Source organism: Mobula birostris, chromosome 1, assembly GCF_030028105.1.
Source record: "Mobula birostris isolate sMobBir1 chromosome 1, sMobBir1.hap1, whole genome shotgun sequence".
Classification (NCBI taxonomy): domain Eukaryota; kingdom Metazoa; phylum Chordata; class Chondrichthyes; order Myliobatiformes; family Myliobatidae; genus Mobula; species Mobula birostris.
The window spans coordinates 25,274,320-25,297,380 of NC_092370.1; the positions used below are offsets into that span (position 1 = coordinate 25,274,320).

Below are 23,061 nucleotides of genomic sequence, written 5' to 3' on the forward strand. Positions count from 1 at the left end.
TCAGACTCTGCTCTGGCCAATGAGTCTCAACTTCCAGATATCCCCTTCAATCCTGGGGCCGTGATCCTTGGCGTTAATCCTAGGACATGTTGATCACTGAATACTAGACTTTGAAATCCGGTCTCATCAATTCACGGATCCAGGGATCATCAGAATTTGTTCCTCCTGTCCACGTGGAACTCCGATTCCAGAACCTGCCAACAGCTCGCTGTCCTCGCGGGACCCTCGTCCGCTCTCACAGCACATAACCAGGTCAATAGGTTTTGAACATGAAGCAGAGACCTGGACTCTGTCCTGTCCTCTGATTCCCCCACATCCGTGTCCCTAAACCCCAACCTGACCCCAAACGCGACTCTCTGACCCAAACCTGTAAAGCCATTAAAATACAACTATTTGACTGAGATAGTCGGGTTATTGACCTCTGTATCAGTTTCATAGTTAGTCTTAATGCAATGTAATACATTTGTCATGACATCCTAAGGTTGTAGGTACAAACGGCACTCTAGCAACCCGAATGTTTAGAATGTTGGATAAGGTATTTAACCAAGCAGCATCTCAGTGTTACACTCTTTGAACAATTTGATGTTTCTTTGTTGGATCTAATATTTGCTTGATAGGGAATAAGGTAAATGTAAAAGATATATATATATATATATATATATATATGTATATGTATATGTGTGTGTGTGTGTGTGTGTGTGTGTGTGTTTGTCCATCATCGATGTCGATGAGGACCTCGACACCATTATGATGGTGTCGAAACTAGCGCGTGATTTGGATTTAAGTGAGGGAGAGTTGCGCAGCGTCAGCCTCACTCTCTCTTCCCAATTCCCATCTGGATCCAGTGACAAGACAGAGTTGAGACGGCTGGAGATGGGACTAGGCGCAGTGGATGACCAGAACGTCTTCTGTGTCTTGTCATGCTCTATACGTTCCACAATGCTTGCAATGACCGCCATCTTAACCGTTGGACCTTCCATTGGTCTCGTCCACTTAATCCGCCCGAGTCTGTCTTCACATGCTGGGATAGACAGCTCCCTATCCCACCAAGGACTTGAGACCCGTCGGCTACCCTCACCTGGTTTAGCCGGCTTGTCGAAGCTGTTGCCCGGGGTGTGGCCGCTGTCACATGCAAACAGCTACAGGGAGCCACAGGTGAGAGCTGAGTGCCAGGTGGGGACCAAAGGTGGACTAACCACCTTGAAAAGGACGCGATACGTTCCCCCACCAGAGGTGCTACCCTTCCCTGACACCCCATATATATGCAGAAGAACATTTCATTTTGGATAACAATGACCCATAAATATTTTTTTTATCCAAATATTCTCTCTCGATTCTTTGCCAGTCCTGTTGTCAGGAACTTAACACTTAAATTTTCTGCAGTGCTGTGTGTGTTTGTGTGTGTGATGCAAATACACGTGCAAATCCACTTATCAGAGTAAAAGCATAAATGTGAAGAGGTTTGCCTTGTTCCCCTCTGGTATCTCAAACCTGGAGCCTCTTGCCATTGCATTTCTTCTCTTCCATTCTGTAAACCAGAGCATGTGTGACAACCTGAGAGTATAGTAATGCACTGAGCCTGGTGGTACACTGGATCAATATTGACCAATTCTGTGCTAGGGTTTGTGGGGCTGTGGTGGCATTCAGTAATGATGTACCCTAAAGAAATTCATTCTTTCTGCTCCTTGTTACCTTCTTTGGACAGGAAATAGAGATGGGCAGAGATATTTTAATGAGATGAGTTGGATTTTAGGAGACATGATGTATGAGGCCTCCGTTGGTTAGGGTCAACCATAGATGTTGCATCCCAGCTGTCTAGGTAAGCAAGCCTGAGCAGTAAAATATAGAGAGCAAACTGTTGCCCATAAAACAAGCTCCCCCTCTACATGTATCAGATGAACCCAAAGGAATGGCAGAGACTGATATAGATTGGCACCAGCAGAGTCACAGGATTTGCCCATTGGCATTGAATTCAATGTAGGACTGCCGTAGGAACTCCAGCTCCATATTTTCCCCTCGGGGTTTACTCCTGAAGCCTTCCCCATGAGTGTGTACGTCCGCAAAGCAGCGGAGGTTTGAGATCAGAGTTTTCTTTCTCCTGGATGAGCTGCTAATCTGCCCAAAGTGCCTGGTTTTAAGGTGCCATCCAGTAACACTCCTTTGCCTCTTCTCTGCCAGGAAAAACGTTTCCATTGGGCTTAGTAGCTCAGCCGCATGTGAATACCAGGAGCTGGACTCGGTGGTCAGAGGCTACTTGAGGTGCACGCTATTAGGAGCATTTAATAGGTACTGGGAGCTTATCCCCACCAACTGCCCCGGCTATGACAACCTTAAGGAACCACATAATGTAGGACAGTGCAGGTAATGGATGAAATCAGCATCTTCATCAAGACCTGTGGATGAGTGTGTGCCTTCAAGAACATACTTGAGTTTTCAAAACCAGAAACTCTGGACGAACCAGGAGATTCGCGGTGTTCAAGTCCGGAGATCCAGAGTCCCATAAATCCAGGTACAACTTGTGGAAGGTCATAATAAGGCAAAGAGGCAATCGCTGTGAAATTAGAGACACAATCAGATGTGCGACAACTGTGGCAAGGTTTGCATCCCATTTCTTCCTATAAGGTGAAGCCGAACAGCATAAAGGGTGATGATGCTTCACTCCATGATGAGCTTGGGAACTACACTCCTACAACTTCATTCAGTATCTGGTGATCCTGTGATCTCTTTCTCAGAAGCTGATGTCTGAACTGGTTCAGAATGGTGAACCCTTGCAAGGTATTCGGCACCAGGCTGCCTACTGACAATTTATGCTAACCACCTGGCAGGAGAATTCAAAGATATCTTCAACCTCTCACTGTTGGGGTCTGAGGTTCCCACTTGCTTCAAAGGGGCAGTAATCATATTAGTTCCCAAGAAGCGTAGGGCAAGCCATCTCAATGATAATTGACTGGTAGCACTCATGTCTATCGTAATTAAGTGCTTTGGGAGATTGGTTATGGCCAGAATGAACCCCTGCCTGAGTAGGGGCCTGGACTGCTGCAATTTGCCTACTGCTACAACAGGCGGACACAGTCTCACCAGTTTTCCACTCTGCACTAGAGTACCTAGAAAACAGCAAAACATAAGTCAGGCTGCTGTCTATTGATTACAGCTTGGCATTCAATGCCAGCATCTCAACAATGAGCTTTGAAACCTGAGTTTCTGTACTTTCTTCTACAACTGGATCCTAGACTTCCTCATCAGGAGATCACAGTCAGTGTGGATCAATAATAACATTTCCTCCTTGCTGACTATCAACACAACCTCACCTCAAAGATGTGTGCTTAGCCCACTGCTCTCTCTACACGAGTAATTGTTTGGCTAAGCACTCAAACCCCGTCAATAAATTTGTAGATGACACCATTGTTGTTGGTAGAATCTCAGGTGACAATGAGGAGGGATACAGGAGTGGGATAGATTGAGTGGTTGAGTGGTGTTGCAACAATAGCCTTGCACTCGACGTCAGCAGGACCAGGAAATTGATTGTGGACTCCAGGAGGGGAAGTTGGGAGAACACACACCAGTCCTCATTGAGGGGTCGATGGTGGAAAAGGTGATCAGCTGGAAGTTCCTGGACGTCCACATATTGGAGGATTTGTCCTGGGTCCAACACATTGATGCAGTCAAGATGAAGGTGTGCCAGTAACTCAACTGCATTAGAGCTTGAGGAGATTTGGTACGTCACTGAAGACTTGCACGGTGGATTGCCTTCTGCCTGGTTGCATCTTCGCTTGGCAGGAGCCTCCAACACACGTGATCATAAAAGGCTGCAGGTCATTGTAGAATTAACCAGTATCATCACTGGCTCAACCCTTCCCACCATCAAGGTCTTCTTCAGGAGGAAGTGCCTCGAAGGCTGCTTCCTTCATTAAGAACCCTCACCATCCAGGACATGCCCGCGTTGCTACCATCAGGGGGAAGGTACAGTTCCGTTGTGAAATTACTGATTGGTCCATCAGCCTATGAATACTGTCTTGTTTTTTTTTGCACTATTTATTTTGTAATTTATAGTAATTTTATGACTTTGCACTGTATTCCTGCAGCAAAACAACACATTTCATATCATTTAAGACAGTGATAATAAACATGATTCTGACTGTGTGTGTTCTCCATCGTACCAAGGATTATGAGGAAATTATCAGTCAGTATTCTCTTCCCAGCAACAATACTTGTGCACAGCTGTTAGATATCTTGCTTTTTATTTTTAGCAGCTGCGATTGGAAGGAAATCCTATCAACCTATTTTAAGTTCATACAGATGTTAAATACTACATATGATTTTTATGCTATTAAATTCCATAAACTGAGGCAATAAACTTGTCTTTTCTCTATAAAAAAATTAATAGTGACATTTATTTCAATGAAGACAAGTTCAATGCAAGTTGGGCACTCTGCTCTGGGATCTGCTGCACAAAATAAAGACCAAAGCACTAGCGATTCAATACAGATTTCTTATTGTAACTCACAATTTGCATCACTTCTTTGAGGGTACTTTCAAATCTCTTTGGAGGTCTAGAAAAAGAACTTGTCTATTATTGATCCCGCCACTGTCTGTAAGGAGTTTGTACATTCTTTCCGTGACTGTGTGTGTTTACTCCGGGTGCTCTGGTTTCTTCCCACCGTCGAAATGCATACTGATTGGTAGGTTAATTGATCATTGTAAATTGCCCTGTGATTAGGCTAGGGTTAAATTGGGGGTGTTGGGTGGCACAGCTTGAAGGGCCCGAAGGCCCTACTCCGCACTGCATCTCAATAAGTCACATGTTGACTTGCAATCCTTCAACATCACAGCATCTCAATAAGTCACATGCTGACAGCAATCCTTCAACATCACAGCTGGCTGCTGTTGCTCCTCAGTATCCAACGCTCACTTTCTCCTCTTCTAACTTAACGTTATTGCACATTTTCTCTCCCTGTCTTCCACTTTGTTAATTCTTTCCTCACCTTCAGAAGATTTTTTTTCAAAAATATTACTGATCATCCACCAGGTGCTGTCACCCACACTCTGATAAATCAAAGGGTTGTTTGCACGATTAGTACATCTCCTTATCACAAATTCAATATGCTTCTAATAAAACACTATGTTACGTGCATATGGTGTTATTTCACCCCAGAAATATCAGTCTTTTTTTGTAATATGTTCTTATTTTCTAAACATTTTTACATAGAAAATGAATGGCTTTATCAATTTGTTGTGTCATAAAAGTGGACCTCAAGATTTTGTGTTCTGTGGGTAGTTGTACTCTCCATGTTTTGAATTACTTGTTATTTCACTAATTTTTATTTCTATTTTTGCCCTACTTATTTAATTTAACTATTATATATATATTTACAGTAATTCAGTTTTGTTTCTATTGTTATGTATTGCATTCTACAGTTGCTGCAAAGACAACAAATTTCACAGTGATATTAAACCTGATTCTGTTTTGGATTGTACTCCTGCACAGTACAATTTGTAACTTTCTTTTAATATTTCAGGCTACCATGAAAATTTTTCGTGGAGGAAATACCTCGAAGATCTGGGTGCTATATCAGCTCCAGCCCGTGCTTTCAAAATAGTACGTTACTGTTTAGCAAACTGATCAAATTAAATTTTATAGAGTAACCATAAGTATCAAGCAATATATTGAATGTAGTTGTACAGTTACAATAAACACAAAGAAATAATTGCATGTTGTAATTGCATATTAACCACTTTAGTTAACAGTATTCACTAAAAAAACAAGATTTAATTCTTGTTCTTCCTTTTAAGGTTTATGAGGTCACCTATTATTCCAAAATGCAATGATATCAGCCACAACGATGAAACAGCCTCATAATGTAACATAACATAAAAAACCGCAGTTAATGGGAGCGTTTTGCTGAATTATTTAAAAATTCACTACAGAGTGTACTAGTGCCAAACCAAACATTTACAATCCCTGCAGGAGCTAAATATTTCATAAGGTCCTACTTTTATTGGAATTAATTCTTGCTCTGTCTTTTTTTTTGTTATTGTTTCTTTACTTACATGTAGGTTAGCCTTCGGTGCTAAAGGTAGAGTGGACATGGAGAGAATGTTTCCTGCAGTGGGGGAGTCTAGGTCCAGAGGGCACAATCTCAGATTAGAGGGACATCCATTTAGAACAGAGATGAGGGTGAATTTCTATAGCTAGAGGATGGTGAATCTGTGGAATTCGCTGCCACAGAAGGTTGTGGAGGCCAAGTTATTTGGGTAAAGTGGAGGGTTTCATGTTGTAGTCGTGGATAAATTATAATAATGTGTGTCAAAGTGTGTAATACTTTGTCTTTTGGCACCTTAGAATGCCCCAATTATTAGAAAGAGCTGAGTGCATTGCATTATAGAAACACCAAATAGTGGAATTTATTATTAGAAGATTACATGATAAAATTGATTCACCTTAGTTATTTATAATTTGCATTTAATAGACTGGATCATGCTTGATCTATCCCCAATCCTAGACCTGCCCTGCTAGGTTCCTCCTCAGTCATATTTAGCATTGATGACATACTGGGATTGATCAGCCTGAAGGTCTGGATCCCACTGATGTGCTGTGTGCCAGTGTTTCCTTCCATTTAATGAGATGGAAGTGGGTCAGGATATTAGGCCTTAGGCTGCAGACCCCAACACCTAGACCCAGAGCAACCCAGAAGCATTTTGGTAAGTTGCCTCTTTCAAAGGGCTTTTAATTGTTTCTGGTTATTTCTCAAATTGGTTAGAAACATCAAAAAGGTTTGAATTCCTTGTAATAACTAACATAGGTTTAAAATTAAAGCAATATATATTTAATTAGCATATTAAATGTCTAACAAATTAAGTAAAACATGTAAATGAAGGAAAATAAATAAGCTATTAACCTTTAAACAAATGAGAGTGTGCTGTTTATGCCCAGCATGGCTGACAGAAAGCTAAGAAGCAAAGTATGTTTGGCTCTTCATCTCAGAACATCAGTGATGGATGTGGTGCTGAGCCCTGTGGCAGAGTAGGTTCAGTTTGCATGCCCTCCGTGTTTTAACAGAAAAGTATGGAAGCTGGAGCAGAGCTAATCTGTAGGGAGAATACTGCTGGTGGTTTTCTATGGGTCCACTTACAGCCCATTATTTATAATTTTACAGTCTTACAAAAATCATAAAAGAGCTAAATTTTCCTTGGGCATATTGTTAATATGGGTGATTAATTGTTTTAATTTAATTAAATTTCTACATGTAATGTGACCATGCTGAATACTTTTCCAGAGGCCATCCCATGGTTTCCAAGTGAATATGAAACTGGAAGCTGTGGACAAGCGTAACCCAATGTTGATCCGCGTTGCAACAGTCGCAGATACAGATGATCAGAGGATCAAGGTACTGCTTTTTCCTCTCTAATTCCCACAGACATATCCAATGGTTTGTAATTATTTCTCAGATTTTCCAGACAGACCCGTCGCAGAAGATTTCCAAATTGTCTCGTTCCCTCAGCAGAGTATTCCATGTGAAATATAACTCTTGACATGGCAAGTAGGATTAAAGAGAGACTCAGGGCATTCCATACACACACCAGGAGCAAGAGGATCATGCAAAATGGAAGGATATGGCAGAGGAGTTTAGTTCAGCTGGCCATTTGATAACTAATTTAATTGGTTTGGCACAACATTGAGGGCCAAAGGGCGTGTTCTGGTGCTGTACTGTTCTATGTTCTGATATGACATATAGCTTAACTGTTGGCTTCATTGACTTGCTAGCTATGCTCAATTTTGCTGAAACTAAGTAACGTGAGTGACAGATAAACTGTTGAATTCGTAGGTTCTTTTTTTCTCCCTTGTCTCCTTATCTCTCCTAAATTTAAGTGATATAAAGCTAACTTCACTTACAAAGTACCTCAACACAGCCAGCATCCAAACAGTAGCCCTAAGCCACCGAGCAGTGACAAAATTTACCAAAGAGCTCATATGCCACCCACAGTGAAACTTAGTATACAGTATGTTTTGTCTATTGATAAAATGAATTTTTAAGTATGCGTATAGAGGAGAGTTTTTGTGCTCCAGACATCTGTTCCACTCAATTTAGCCCCTCTAATTTCATTCCTTAATCACCAGGATAAATAGTATTCTTTTTCACAAGCTCCTTGGTCACAAAAAGTCAACTGGAGGCCAGGTTCATGTCCAAACCTCATAAAGCTTTTTAAAAATGTTGTGCAGGAGTAGAATGGGGACAGCCCTTCAGCTGACTTTCCTCCCACATAATGGTGCAAACAAATTATCAGCTAGGCATAATGAGTGATGGAATTCCAGCAGCATGATTCAATGCTTCAGTATTTGAAACAGAAAAAAAAACTGAAGATGCTGGAAAACTGAAACAAAGGTAGAAAGTGCTGTGAATACTTCAAAGGCAGCATCCACAGAGAGAGAAGCAGAGTCAATATTTCACAGAAATGACTGTTCATCAGAACGGGGCCGCAGAAATACTTTATCAAACACAAGGAAAGAAAGAGCCTTCATTGAGGGTAACGGGCAAATGGAACCGAATGAAAACCCATTGAAGCGAAGAGCTTCGAGAGAGAGAAAAGACTTCAAGGAAAGAGATGTAGCCATGGATGGAATAGTAATTCAAGCAAAGAAAAACCCTCTTCTTCCTGGGGTTCCCATTTGAAGAGTTTCAGTTTCTTATTCCTAGAATCATAAAACACTACAACACAGAAACAGGACGTTTGGCTCATCTAGTCTATGCCATACTACTAATCTGCCTAAACCCTTTGACCTGCACCTAGACCATAGCCCTCCATTGCCCCATCCCATTTTACCCATCCAAATTTATCTTAAATGTTGAAATTGAGCCAGCATCCACTTCACTGGGAGCTCATTTCACACTCTCACCACCCTCTGAGTGAAGAAGGCCCCGCTCATGTTCCCCTTAAACATTTCATGTTACACCCTTAACCCATGGCCTATAGTTCTACTCTCACTCAGTGTCAGTGGAAAAAGCCTGCTTGCATTTACCCTACCGATACTCGTCATAATTCTGTATGCCTCTATCAAATCTTTCCCTCATTCTCTTACACCTTAGAGAATAAAGTCCTAATCTATTCAACCTTTCCCTATAATTCAGGTCCTCAAGCCTGACAACATCCTTGTAAATTTTCATTGCGATCTGATCGATACTTTTCCTGTACTGTAGGTAGGTGACCCGAACTGCTCACACTACCTCAAATTAGGCCTTACCAATATCTTAAACAACTTCAACACAACATCCCAACTTCAGTACTCAGTACTTTGACTCATGAAGGTCAATGTGCCAAAAGCTCTCTTTATGGCCCTATCTACCTGTGACACCACTTTCAATGAATTGTGGATCTGTATTCCCAGATCCCTTGTTCTACCACACTCTGCATTATTCACCATATAAGTCCTACTCTTGTTTATCTTCCCAAAGTGCAACACCTCACATTTATCTGCATTAAATTCCATCTGCCATTTTTCAGCCCATTTTTTGCACTGGTCCAGATCCTGCTGCTAGCTATGAGAGCCTTCCTTGCTGTCCACTACGTCCCCAATGGTGGTGCAATCCACACATTTACTGATCCAATACACTGCATTATCATTCTGATCATTAGTATAGGTGACAAAGAACAATGGGCACAGCAATGATCCCTGCAGCACACCACTAGTCACAGGTCTCCAGCCAGAGAGGCAACCTCTATTACCACTCTCTTGCTTCTTCCACGAAGCCAATGTCTAATCCAATTTAATACCTTGTCCTGAATACCAAGCAAATCAACTTCTTGACCAACCTCCAATGTGGGACTTTGTCAACTGCCTTGCCTTTATCGACTTTCCTGGTAAATTCCATGAAAAACTCTTTAAGATTAGTGAGACATGACCTACCACGCGCAAAGCCATGTTGACTATCCTTCATTCTGCCCATCCAAAGTCATATATATCTGGTTCCTTAAAATACCTTCCAGTAACTTGTCCACTGCAAGTGTCAGGTTCTCTGGCCTATAATTTCCTGGCTTATTTTTAGAGCCTTTCTTAAACAGTATTTGCTATCATCCAATCCTCCAACACCTCACCCGTAGCTAAGGGCATTTTCAATATCTCTGCTAGGGCCCTTGCAATTTCTGCACCAGCCCCCCACAAGCTCAGGCCCTGGGTATTTGCTTCAAGGCAGCAAGGCAGCAAGTCCTCTGTAATCTCGATATGTGCCATGACCTCACTGCTGTTTTGCCATGTGTTTTCTTTTAGCTCTCCTGATTCCTGAGGGATATGTGTATCTCTTTGTTATCTTGCTACTTTCAATGGGTTTTAGTTTCCATTCTTGTGTTCTGATGAAGGGTCATTATCCTGACATGTTGACTCTATTTTTCTCCCTCACAGATGCTGTTTGACCAGCTGAGTATTCCTTGCACTTTCTGTATATCTTTCCATATTTCAGTGTAATGGTGTTCTTTGATATCCTCATGGTTTTCATTTTATTAGTATCTCACCTTGGTTGGTTTTTTGGCAAACTTACTCACCTCAAAAAACATGAGATGAAATACTCTGACATTTGGTACCATTCTTGTTAGTCTTAATCTGACAACCTTAATATCTTTCTAACATGTGACATACAGAACAGAAGACTGCTGGTGCCTGAGGTAGGAGTTGGTTTGGGAAGATTTGGGGGTGAGCAGGGTGAAGACTTTTATTGGCTTTTATATAAGCGTGTCTCGTGCCAAGGAATCCTGATTCACAGATGTTATGAAGTAACTGAAAGTGATGTCTACTGGTGTTAATGATTAAGTAAACAGTAGAAAAAAGCCTTATTTTTCTCTCTCCACTTGCTCAGAGCAACACCTACAAAATGCTGGAGGAACTCAGCCAGTCAGGCAGCATGAGTGGAGAGGAATAAACAGTTGATGTTTCGTGCCAAGACCCTTCAACAGAACTGGGCCTTAAAGTCCTGACAAAGGGTCTCAGCCCAATGTTTATTCCCCTCCATAGATGCTGTCTGATATGCCGAGTTCCTCCAGCATTTTGTGAGTGTTGCCCCTAACATTGTTTTCTGACAAGAGGGGATCTCTTGTTCAGTGTACTGACCTCTTTCTTGCAGTGGCTTAATACTGGCTGTCTGACATCAGTTTATCTTCTCCTCTGAACTATAAAAACATCACAGAATAAGTGGCACTTGTAATGAAGTATCAACAACCTGAAGTCAGTTTTTCTCCGCAGTTGCTACTTGCCCTATACAGTATTTCCAGCATTTCCTGCTTTGTGTTCCTGAGTAAACGGTCACAGCCAAAATGATCTCCCCTCAGTTCAGTTGTAAGCCTAATAAAGACTTTTGTTAACAGCTCAAATTTAGAAATGAAATCACAAATCAGTGATCAAAGGGCAGGACTGAAGCTCTGAAAGCCCATTGCTAGACATAAAAGGAGAGGTTGTTGTAAATGTCAGCAATTCAGGGGATCTAATTAGATGGAATAGGAAATGCAGTTTCTGAGTACTTGGCTTTGCAGTCTACATTTTACATGATGCTCATTCAGTCTGAGACAAATAGCTTCAGGGCAAATTAACATGTCCAATTAAAAATTTAACAAAAATTAAACATAACACTTGGATTGACTATGGGATAAATATTGGCCCCAGCATGTGAGCAAATTGCTCTGATCTCCTATGAAACAAGCCCATGGGACCAGTGGTATTTATCTAAGAAGCAGAGAGAACTTCAGTTCAATAGCTAAATGTCAGCCCCTCCAGCAGTGCAGCAGTCTCTCTTGCCTAGATCTGTTTCTCAGTCTCTGGAGTGACGCTTGAAACCAGAACCTCCAGTTTGGAGGCAAATTATTGTCAGTGAGCAACACGTGACCCTGAGGTGTTAAATGTGTCTCACATGAAGTGCTTTGTACCATTCTCACTTTACCCATGAAATATAGGTAACACATAGCAGATGGAATTTAATGCAGACAAGTGTGAGGGTTTGCACTTTTGTAGAACCAACTAGGGTAGGTCTTACACAATGAACTGAGTGTAGTACGACAAAGGGATCTGGGAATTAGTTGAAAGTGGCATCACAGGTAAAGAGGGTCATAAAGAAAGCTTTTGACACATTGGCCTTCTTAAATCAAAGTATTTAGTACAGGAGATGGGATGTTATGTTAAAGTTTATAAGAGATTGGTGAGGCCTAATTTGGAGTATTGGTCACCTACCTACAGGAAGGGTATAAACAAGGTTGAAAGAGTACAGAAAAAACTTACAAGGATGTTGCCAGGTCTGGAGGACTTGAGTTATAAGGAAAGATTTAATAGGTTAGGACTGTATTCTTTAGAAGATTGAGAGGAGATTTGATAGAGGTATACAAAATTATCAGCGGTCTTGATAGGGTAAATGCAAACAGGCTTTTTGGACCGCAACCAGAGGTCATGGGTTAAGGGTGAAAGGTGAGAGGTTTAAGGGGAACATGAGGGGAAATGTCTGCACTCAGAGGGTCGCGAGTGTGTGGAACGAGCTGGCAGCACAAGTAGTGCATGCAAGCTTGATTTAAATGTTTAAGAGAAGTTTGGATAGGTACATGGATATTAGGGGTATGTAGGGCTGTGGTCCCAGTGCAGGTTGATGAGAGTAGGCAGCTAAATGGTTTCAGCATGGACTAGATGGGCTGAAGGGCCTTTTTCTGTGCTGTACTTCTCTATGACTTATTAAGAATAAAAGCAGTTCTTGCATACATAACACACTTCAAAAAATATACCTTCAGTTGCTTTACTATAAAATACTTCTGGATGTCCTGATATTATGGAAGGCACTAAATAAATTGCATATTATAAGCTACTTAATACATGTTACTCATTTTGCCTTATGTTTGTTGTTTGTGTTGGTTTAACGCCTGTGAGCACTGCCTGTTAGGAGCTTGCATGTTTTCTCCGTGACCATGTAGGTTTCCTCCGGGGTCTCTGGTTTCCTTCCACAGTCCAAAGACATACCAACTGGTAGGGTTAATTGGCCATTGTAAATTGTCCCATGATTAGGCTAGGATTAAATCAGGGAATTGCTGGGTGGCGTGGCTCAGAGGGCCAGAAAGGCCTATTCCAAGCTGTACCCCAATAAATAATAAAATGGAGAGGAAGTTCACTTTGTAAAGTGAACTGAACAAGAGATACCACTTTGGATTGCATGACTAGCAGCAGATGTTCTGCTCTTGTAAGACTTATCATTCTCCTTTATACTTCATGCAACACACATCAAAGTTGCTGGTGAACGCAGCAGGCCAGGCAGCATCTCTAGGAAGAGGTACAGTCGATGTTTCAGGCCGAGACCCTTCGTCAGGACTAACTGAAGGAAGAGTGAGTAAGAGATTTGAAAGTGGGAGGGGGAGGGGGAGATCCAAAATGATAGGAGAAGACAGGAGGGGGAGGGATGGAGCCAAGAGCTGGACAGGTGATTGGCAAAAGGGATACGAGAGGATCATGGGGCAGGAGGTCCGGGAAGAAAGACGGGGGGGGGGGGACCCAGAGGATGGGCAAGGGGTATATTCAGAGGGACAGAGGGAGAAAAAGGAGAGTGAGAGAAAGAATGTGTGTATAAAAACAGATGGGGTACAAGGGGGAGGTGGGGCATTAGCAGAAGTTAGAGAAGTCGATGTTCATGCCATCAAGTTGGAGGCTCCCCAGACGGAATATGAGGTGTTCCTCCAACCTGAGTGTGGCTTCATCTTTACAGTAGAGGAGGCCGTGGATAGACATGTCAGAATGGGATTGGGATGTGGAATTAAAATGTGTGGCCACTGGGAGATCCTGCTTTCTCTGGCAGACAGAGCGTAGGTGTTCAGCAAAGCAGTCTCTCAGTCTGCGTCGGGTCTCGCCAATATATAAAAGACCACTTTTCTGAACACCTACGCTCTGTCCGCCAGAGAAAGCAGGATCTCTATGACATGTCTATCTCCCCCTCCCCCTCCAACTTTCAAATCTCTTACTAACTCTTCCTTCAGTTAGTCCTGACGAAGGGTCTCGGCCTGAAACGTCGACTGTACCTCTTCCTAGAGATGCTGCCTGGCCTGTTGCGTTCACCAGCAACTTTGATGTGTGTTGGTTGAATTTCCAGCATCTGCAGAATTCCTGTTGTTTGCTCCTTTATACTTCAGTGGCTTTCCTCCGAGCATTGATTGCAGCTCCTGTTTGGCTGAACCTTTGCCAAAAGTCATTATCACGAGCAAGAGTAACACACACAAGATGCAGAAGGAACTCAGCAGGTCAGGAAGCAACTCTGCAGTGAAATAAAGAGTCTGGAAAGGAGGCCAGAATAAGAAGGTGGGGGAGGGGAAGGTGTATAACTGACAGATGATAGGTGGAGCCAGCTGGGTGGAGGAGGGGGAATGAAGTGAGAAGCATGGAGGTGACAGGTTGAAAAGGTAAAGCACTGAATAAGAAGGAATCTGATAGGAGAAGAGAGTGGGCCATTACCTTCCAGCTTGTCCTCCTTCCCCTCCTTCCCCTCCTTCCCAACCTTCTTATTCTGGCTTCTTCCCCCTTCCTTCCCAGTCCTGATGAAGAGTCTCAGCCCAGAGGGTCAGCTCTGTATTCCTGACCAGCTGAGTTCCTCCAGCACACTGGATTTCCAGCATCTGCAGAATCCCTTGTGTTTGTGATCATGAACAAAATCCTCCCATGTTACAGAGTTTGCTGTTAAACTCAGTTTGATGAATTCCATAAAACACTTACTGTGGCTTCTCTGAGAATGTATTTCCTCCTTTTGTTCACTTTAGAAGACCTCTCTCTGGCAATTACTCATCTATCATCTTGTATTGCAGCCTCCCCACTTCTTCAGTTATCTCATCAAAACTGTGTCGTTCCTGGGAAGACTTGCCCGTGAGAGGTGCTTGATTTTGCAATCAACTCTTCTTCATCTTCCATAGAGAACTATGTGAACGTCAAATGCGCAGAAGATGGGAGAGAGATATACAAAGTCATTGTTTCAGTTCAGTGACCTTCCATCAGAACTGAGAAAACTTAGAAGTGAAATGTTTTCAGTGGCAGAGAATTAGATGGAGCAGGATAACTTATGAAAATGTCTGTGATTAGTTGGAGATAAAGAAGCAATAACACAAGTGGCAGTAAATGAAAATGAGAGGCAAATAAATGAGAGGAAATTTAAAAAGATGCTGGCACTATGTGATACAGTTAAAACTATAACGTTCCAATGCTTATTTTTAGGACAGTCAGATAAAATTGCTGCAAACTACTTTAATCTAAATCAAGGAGTGCAAATGAACTTCTTTGCACTTAATTAAATTTGCCAAGCTTTGCCTTGCTGGAGTGTAAAATTGGGAATTGCTCTGTGATTCTATCTGCTGACATTTAATAACTGGCTGTTTGAGCATTAAGTGTTTTAACAAGTATATTATTTTGCTGCTCCTGTAGAATTTAGTCAATGTGAAACAGCAATTTCATCAGTTCTCCTCCCATTAAAGATTAAATCATCGAAACGAAGTTTGAGGAGGTCTGTACATGGTTATAATAATTTTGATATATGGCTGGCTTAATCAACAAAACATCTAATGATTAACAAACAGCAGAGAGCTCTGACAGTACATCTGCAGGGACGTGCACAGTCAGGTAAATTTCTATCAAGCACAATGTGGGGATAGAGCTGGCTTCTCCAGCTCTTTTGCCATTCCGTTCTCTTCTTACAAAGGTTTTTCCCTGCTTTGCGTATCCTCTGCTTAATCCCCAATTCGTCCTCAATTCTAAGAGAAATCCACAACAGAACAAACATCCCTGGGAGCACCAATGGAAAAGAGTAAACAGTTGACGTTTCAGGCCGAGGCCCTTCATCAGGACTGGAAAAAAGAGATGTGAAGTCAGAATAACGTAGTGGGGGGAGGGGAGGAAGAAGTACAAGGTAATCTGTGATAGGAGGAATGGGGGGAGAGAGGTGAAGTAAAGAACTGGGAAGTCAATTGGTGAAAGAGATAAAGGGCTGGAGAAGGGGAATCTGATAGGAGAGGACAGAAGGCCGTGGAAGAAAGGGAAGGGGGAGGAACATCAGAGGGCGGTGATGGGCAGGTAAGGAGATAAGGTGAGAGAGAGGAACGGGAATGGAGAATGATGAAGGAAAGGGGGAGCAATTACTGGAAGTTTGAGAAATTGATGTTCATGCCGTCAGGTTGGAGGCTACCCAGGTGAATATAGGGTGTTGCTCCTCCATCCTGAGTGTGGCCTCATCGTGGCAGTAGAGGAGGCCATGGACTGACATGTTGGAATCGAAATGGGAAGTAGAATTGAAGTGGTGGCCACCAGGAGATCCCACATTTTCTGGGTGGGGCTTGACGGTGCAGGGAAGTGTTTGTGCGGAGGTTGTTGCAATATCTCCCACCCTCCACAATGACAGCTCTGGAATCAAATTAGCATTGCTCACTGGTTTGCATATTTGCAGAATAAATAATACCTGTACCAATGCATGTATCGAGTTAGCATCTGACATGTTTTACCCATTCTCCCGATCTGCTGACTCCACCATTTTGGAACTCCAGTGGGCGCTCGTTATTTCCGAAAGCAATGAGGCCGTTTACTCCCCTTCCTCTTCCAACCATTGTACTGTCAACTTCAACCGTCCCAGAGGCTAACTTCTCACCCAGGTCAAGGAAATTGGTAAAGTGAATTTTCCATTGTCCTTGCCATTGTCAGTAGCTGTTTAGTCACTTATTATACAGATACAGTACTGTGCAAAAGTTTTAGGTACTGTATATATACAGCTAAGGTGCATAAGACTTTTGCACGATACTGTAGCTCTCAAACTCCTTACTGCCCGTTATGCCACTAGCGTTTAGGGCAGCATGAAGGTCCTCTATCTCTGGTGGTGTTCAGGGCTTCCTTCATCAGAGCTTCATTTCAGATTTCACTACTGTCAGTCATGCAAGTCCTGGGTGGATCTGTTGCACACAGATGTAGAATGATTCTTCATTGCTTTTTCCATAACAATTGTGTTTTACCAGTCAGGGTTGTCAGCCCTGAGTTGAACCCCTGAACCTGGATGACTGGAGGACCACTCTTAGTCTGGCCTCTACCCTTTGACCTGTTTGGCATGTGCGACCCTACCAAGAGCCAAAGCATAAAGCCCTGACTCCAGCCAGCATCGCTCTGCGAGTCATTGAGGCACACAAGCCTCCAAACCATGACAAGGTTGTGGTCCTCTTGGAAGAGCTCTCAATTTTACTTATTTATTAATTTCAAGGTTTGTGACTGAGCAAATCAAAATATGTCCCCAGTTCCTTGCATTTCATCATCTGTGATAAACGTTCTATTTTTCATTATGTTACGCAGGTTGAAGTGTTGTGATGGAATGAATAGAAAGGTTGGTAAACAACCCAGAGTAATTTAAAGTGAAAGGTTTGAGGAAATGACAGCACTCATTTTATGTACTCATCAGTTGATTGGACATCACATGTCTATGATGACATCTGACTGGACACATGCTAATATACATTTTCAAAAACATAATGTATTCCCAGACTTAGACTAAATAAGAGGTACAGCTTTATTATTTTAGGCTTTTTTGCCTCAAAAAGATGGTGTCCATCATTAAGGACACACCTTCCCACCACCCAGGACATGCCCTCTTTTCATTGTTATATTCAGGAAGGAGGTACAGAAGCCTGAAGGCACACAGTCAGCGACTCAGGAACAGCTTCTTCCCCTCTGGCATCCAGTTGCTAAATGGACATTGAACCCATGAACACTACCTCACTACTTTTTTAACTTCTATTTTTTGTTGCACTCTATATACTGTCACATACCCCATGACGGGAATAAAGAACCAGCAGAGGTGGAAAACACTTTGGAGTCCAGTATTACTATTAACTAATAATATTTATTAGTAACTATGCAATACAGTAATATCAATGTAGATAAATCAAACAGGTTAGCAATGATTATATATATGAGTAAATCAGTAAGTGTGGAAATATGTGGAAAATCAAGCTTCTTCAAGTCTAGTGGTAAATAGATAGTCTTACAATGATGAGTAAAGCTCAGTTTAGTTCAATTCGTGGTACTGAGTTGAGTAGTGATGGAGAGAGAGAGAGAGAGGGAGAGATTTGAGTTTTCAGGTGAGCTGACCCCATCGATCTTCTCGTTGTCCTCCGAAATCCTTTGGAAGTCACCGACTGTGACCACAACAAAGGGGACCAGTTTTCTGTGGTGGAGCTATCAACCCAGGCAAGGGTGGACACATGAACAACTCCCCACCAGTCAATCCCTTTTCTCACTGCAAGAGCAACTGATCGATCTGCCTGATCAATCCTCCAAAAACCCACTTTTCCTGCGGGCACAACAAAGCTCATTCAGTGTCCAATAACATGTGCCTGAGGTCTATCATCTGACCTCCTATTTATCTTACCGTTCTGAGTACCAACTGTCTCTCAAATAGCTCCTCCTTCCTTTGTCTGTGTAAGAAATGCACTAGCAGGCAAATGTCCTTGGGAAGTATAAACACGCTGCCGAAAAATCGTAACATCGATTGTCCATCAAATAACGCCACCCTCGGTCACCATAGCAACTTATGAGCTGCTCGGTGCTGTCTCTCTCCAACTCAGCAGAAATCCAAAAGTTACTCCCAGTGCCTTAAAGTGACAGTCCAAAAGTTATTCTTCATCTCTCTCTCTCTTTTCAAAACAACATGTCGGTGTTAAATAGCTCTCTGTCTCTCTTTTCAGAAGCACAGTTCATAGGGGTAATTCAAGACCCCGTCATAATACACATACTTACTGTAATTCAGTTTTTTCTTTTTTCTCTATACTATCATGTATTGTACTGCTTCCACAAAGTTTGGTGATTAATATTGCCACCCCCCTGGACCTACTATTAAATCTGGAATGAAAGACCTGACTAATCCATGCTTTACGAAGTCTATTATGGTCCTCCATTCTTAAATGTGTCTCTTGTAGAAATAGTATATCTGCTTTTAATTGTTTCAGATGAGAGAAAACTTTAGCTCTTTTAACCGGACCATTGAGCCCCTTTACATTCCAAGAAATAAACCTCACAGGGTGGCCTCCATCAGCAGCACTCACGTTAACCATATCAAAAGGCACACAGGGCCTACAATCCAAAACAGTGCAAGGGTATAAGTTGCACACAATAACGCACAATGAAAAGAAAGTCTGATCAATCCGTAACACACAAAAGAATAAACTGCCATGGTAATCCCCCAAAACACTCCCCCCACCCCTTTACACAAACAAAAAAACCCAATTAACCCCCGAAACCTAGATCTACCTCCCCAATTGAGGATGATCGCAGGCAGTACCCAACAAAAAACTTCCAAGGTGTTCCCCATACAACCCAACTTTCAATCTAATCTAGGGTGGCTCCCCTCCTTAAAATTTATCCTATCACTTATGCTACCTTTAATATAACATATAGGCTAAAGATAACACAGGTCAAGCTAAGCATTAAAAACAAAAAAAAACACACACTGGGCAACTTAAACACCCGAGATATAAATCCCAAATATTTACATTTTGCTGGTTGAAAGTTTTTGTTAATCAGTTTTGGCAGCATGGCAGTTCGACCCGATCGCGTTCCACAAATTAAACTGGAAAAAATGAACAAAGAAGTGGATTGTGAAAATTAGCAGTTTGCTTCGGCATGAGGCCCCTTCAATGCTGCACGAATAACCTAAAAAAAAAGTCATTGCTCTTCTCCTTCTTCTTCTCCCCAGCACGATTGGTGAAACTCTTTGGCCACCTCTGGTGTATGGAAATAATGCTTTTTACCTTCGTGTATGACCCGGAGCTGGGCAGGATACAAGAGGCCGAACCTGACCCCTCTCCCGTAAAGCAGGGATTTCACCTCCTTGAAAGCTGCTCGTTTTTTACCCAGCTCCGCACTAAAACCTTCATAAAAAAAACACGCGGTGTCCGTGGAAATACAGCTCCTGCTTCCGTCTGTTGATGATGCGTTGCTTATCTTGAAAGGAGTGAAAGCAAACCAGGAGCGTTCTTGGTCTCGTTTGCTTGGCTCCAGAGACACCGGATGGTTTACGTCCGACTCGGTGAGCACGCGAAAGTACGAGAGGACTTGGGAAAAAATCTGCCCCCAGCACTTCGTCAAAAAACTCGGTCATAAATTTAACAGGGTCCGAACCTTCCAAATTTTCAGGAATGCCAACCACTCTCAAATTGGATCTCCGCGACCGATTTTCGAGGTCATCTAGCTTTCCCTTCAAAACTGCGTTTTCGCTCTGCAACACTGCAATGGCGGGTTCGGCACTCACCAGTCAGTCACTGTAATCCTTCAGGCCGTCTTCAACCCCACGAATGCCGTTCGTCGTGTGTCTCGTAAGCAGACATAATTTGTTCCATGGTAGCAGTCACTGGTGATAAAGCATCTTCAAGTTCTCTTTTTAGGGCAGAATGCACCGCTTGCATCATGTCAGTAATAAGTACTAAACGAAGCCTCTCCAAGTCATCGGGTAGGGCAGGTCCGGGACCAGCTCCAGCAGCGTGCAACGGCGCCATTACTGTAACATCTGCCTTCTTGCTCGAGGCTTCACTATCTTTTTCCCCAGTTTTACTTCGAAGGTACATTCTACTTGCCATTTCAATGTCCAGCTATGTCCCGCGTTGTTCACAATGGTAAGTATCCAGTTATCTCGAGCATACGGCAAAGATAAACAGGTAGATTTTCAATAAAAATCGAGAGCCACACTCACACGCACCAACTCACTCCATACTCGACCCCGGAAGTCCTGCTTCCACAAAGTTAACAAATTTCACAACATATGCCGCTGATATTAAGCCTAATTCTGATTTTGATTTGTGGAATTCTTTATTAATGATGATCTCTCATTAAATGTGTCAATTAAATTGCCAAATTTAACATAGCAAGGTTACAATAATTTGTCCTGAAACTATTTTGCCTCAGATTGCATGTGTGTGTGTGTGTGTGTGTATGTGTATGTATATACACACCTATATACCTATATACATACATACACTGGATCTCGTTACGTGGCCGTACCATCTCAGCTTTCTTTTCTTCACCATTGTCAGAAGGTCTTCATGGGGGCAATGTGGTGCTGGATGGTCTTGCGGACGTGCTCATTTGTAACGTGGGCCAAGTATGAGATAGCCAAGATGTTGCGATAGCATCTCATTTCCAATGCCTGTATCTGTACCTCTGCTGTGAGGGTCCATGTCTCATGTGCATACAGGAAGATGGAGACTACCGATGCATGCAGGAGTCTGACCTTGTATATATATAAAATCTATCAACAGACGAGTAAGTTTGATAGATTGATTGAGATACAGTGTAGAGTAGGCCCTTCCGGCTACACAGCAACCCAACAATTTAACCCTAGCCTAATCACGGGATACATCACAATGATTACTTAACCTACCAACTGGTATAGGCCCTTGGCTTGTGGGAGGAAAGTGGATAAAATACAGGGAAAACATACAAACTCCTTACAGGCAGCATTGGAAATTGAACCGAGCTTGCCTGTACTGTAAACCTTTGTGAGAACAACTACGCTACCACGCCACCCCAGCATGTTGTGTAAGGTAACGGCAAAACTGATTCAAATATTACAAAGTGAAGCCAGGTGTTGTGTTTCATAGATGAGAGGAAGATTAAAGCAACAGAATAAATTGGATGCTTCAAAGCATGCTTCCTACCCCAAACCACGACTCATTGAGCATAACAGACTAGTCAGATTGTAGTTGAAGTGTGTTATATAATTGTTTTATATAGATGATTTCCAGTGTAATGCAGTAGTTTGTGTTCATCAATTCTGTCTTCTCACTTAATAAATCTATTTCATTTAGATTCTAATAAATCTATTAATTTCTTCCCTGCTATTTTTCTCAAAGAATGCAAGCCAAACCAAAACAATCAGCAGAGAAAAATAAAATTGGGGCCATAAGGTTTTCAAAGGCTCTGATGGTTTCACAGTTAGGTGGAATTGGCAGAACCCCTACAAGATGGTGGTTGAATAGGATTATCACAGTTTCCTTGTATTTCTTACTTGCCCTCGAGCCATATGTCAGCGGCGCACGGCAGCGGACACAAAAGTTGCTGCCCAGCTGCCTGAGGCAGGAATCGATGAATTGATGGTGTAAGGTACACATAAGTGAGGTCCGTATGTCTGGCAGACGTACACATGCATAGCCCACGGCATTATTTATCTCACCAGGTGCTCTCGTTGTGGCCTACTCCACACTGGTGAGACGTCACTGAGCACCTGCACTCTGCCACTGACATTTTGATCTCCTGGTTGCCAGCCATTTTAATTCTCTTCCCCATTCACACACTGACGTGTCTGGCCTTGGCCTCCTCCACTGCCAGGGTGAGGGGAAATGCAAACTAAAGGGACAATGCCTCATACTCTGCCTGCATAGTCTATAACCCAGCAGCATTCAATTAAGTATTGAATTGTTCTACTTCTGGTGACTGCTCCCTCTCTGTTCATTTCCGTTCCTTCTGAGCTACCTGGTCTCCATTACCATGCCTCTTACGGCTCTTACATCCCATCCATCTGCACAATGCCCATCCACTCCTCCCACTGGTTCTTCTCCCCCACTCCTCCCACCCGCTCTCCCCTCCCCCACTCCTCCCACCCGCTCCCCCCTCCCCCACAGCCCCCACCCGCTCCCCACTCCTCCCACCCACTCCCCCAGTCCCCCACCGGCTCCCCCCTCCCCCATTCCTCCCACCTGCTCTCCCCTCCCCCACAGCTCCCACCCGCTCCCCACTCCTCCCACCCACTCTCCCCTCCCCCACCCGCTCCCCCCTCCCCCACAGCTCCCACCCGCTCCCCCTCCCCTACAGCCCCCACCCGCTCTCCCTCCCCCACAGCCCCCATCCGCTCCCCCCTCCCCCATTCCTCCCACCTGCTCTCCCCTCCCCCACAGCTCCCACCCGCTCCCCACTCCTCCCACCCACTCTCCCCTCCCCCACCCGCTCCCCCCTCCCCCACAGCTCCCACCCGCTCCCCCTCCCCTACAGCCCCCACCCGCTCTCCCTCCCCCACAGCCCCCATCCGCTCCCCCCTCCCCCACAGCCCCCACCCG

General features: G+C 43.3%; 1 protein-coding gene across 4 annotated transcripts in view; it reads left to right on the top strand.

Moving 5' to 3' along the window:
• Nucleotides 1-23,061, top strand: part of LOC140195107 (lethal(3)malignant brain tumor-like protein 4) — a 402,850-nt gene that overhangs the window by 200,218 nt on the left and 179,571 nt on the right. For all 4 annotated transcript variants that reach the window (XM_072252853.1, XM_072252873.1, XM_072252862.1 and 1 more), the window contains 2 exons: nt 5,517-5,596; nt 7,275-7,385. In XM_072252853.1, the coding sequence (XP_072108954.1) occupies nt 5,517-5,596; nt 7,275-7,385 (191 nt within the window). The remainder of the gene's footprint in view (nt 1-5,516; nt 5,597-7,274; nt 7,386-23,061) is intronic.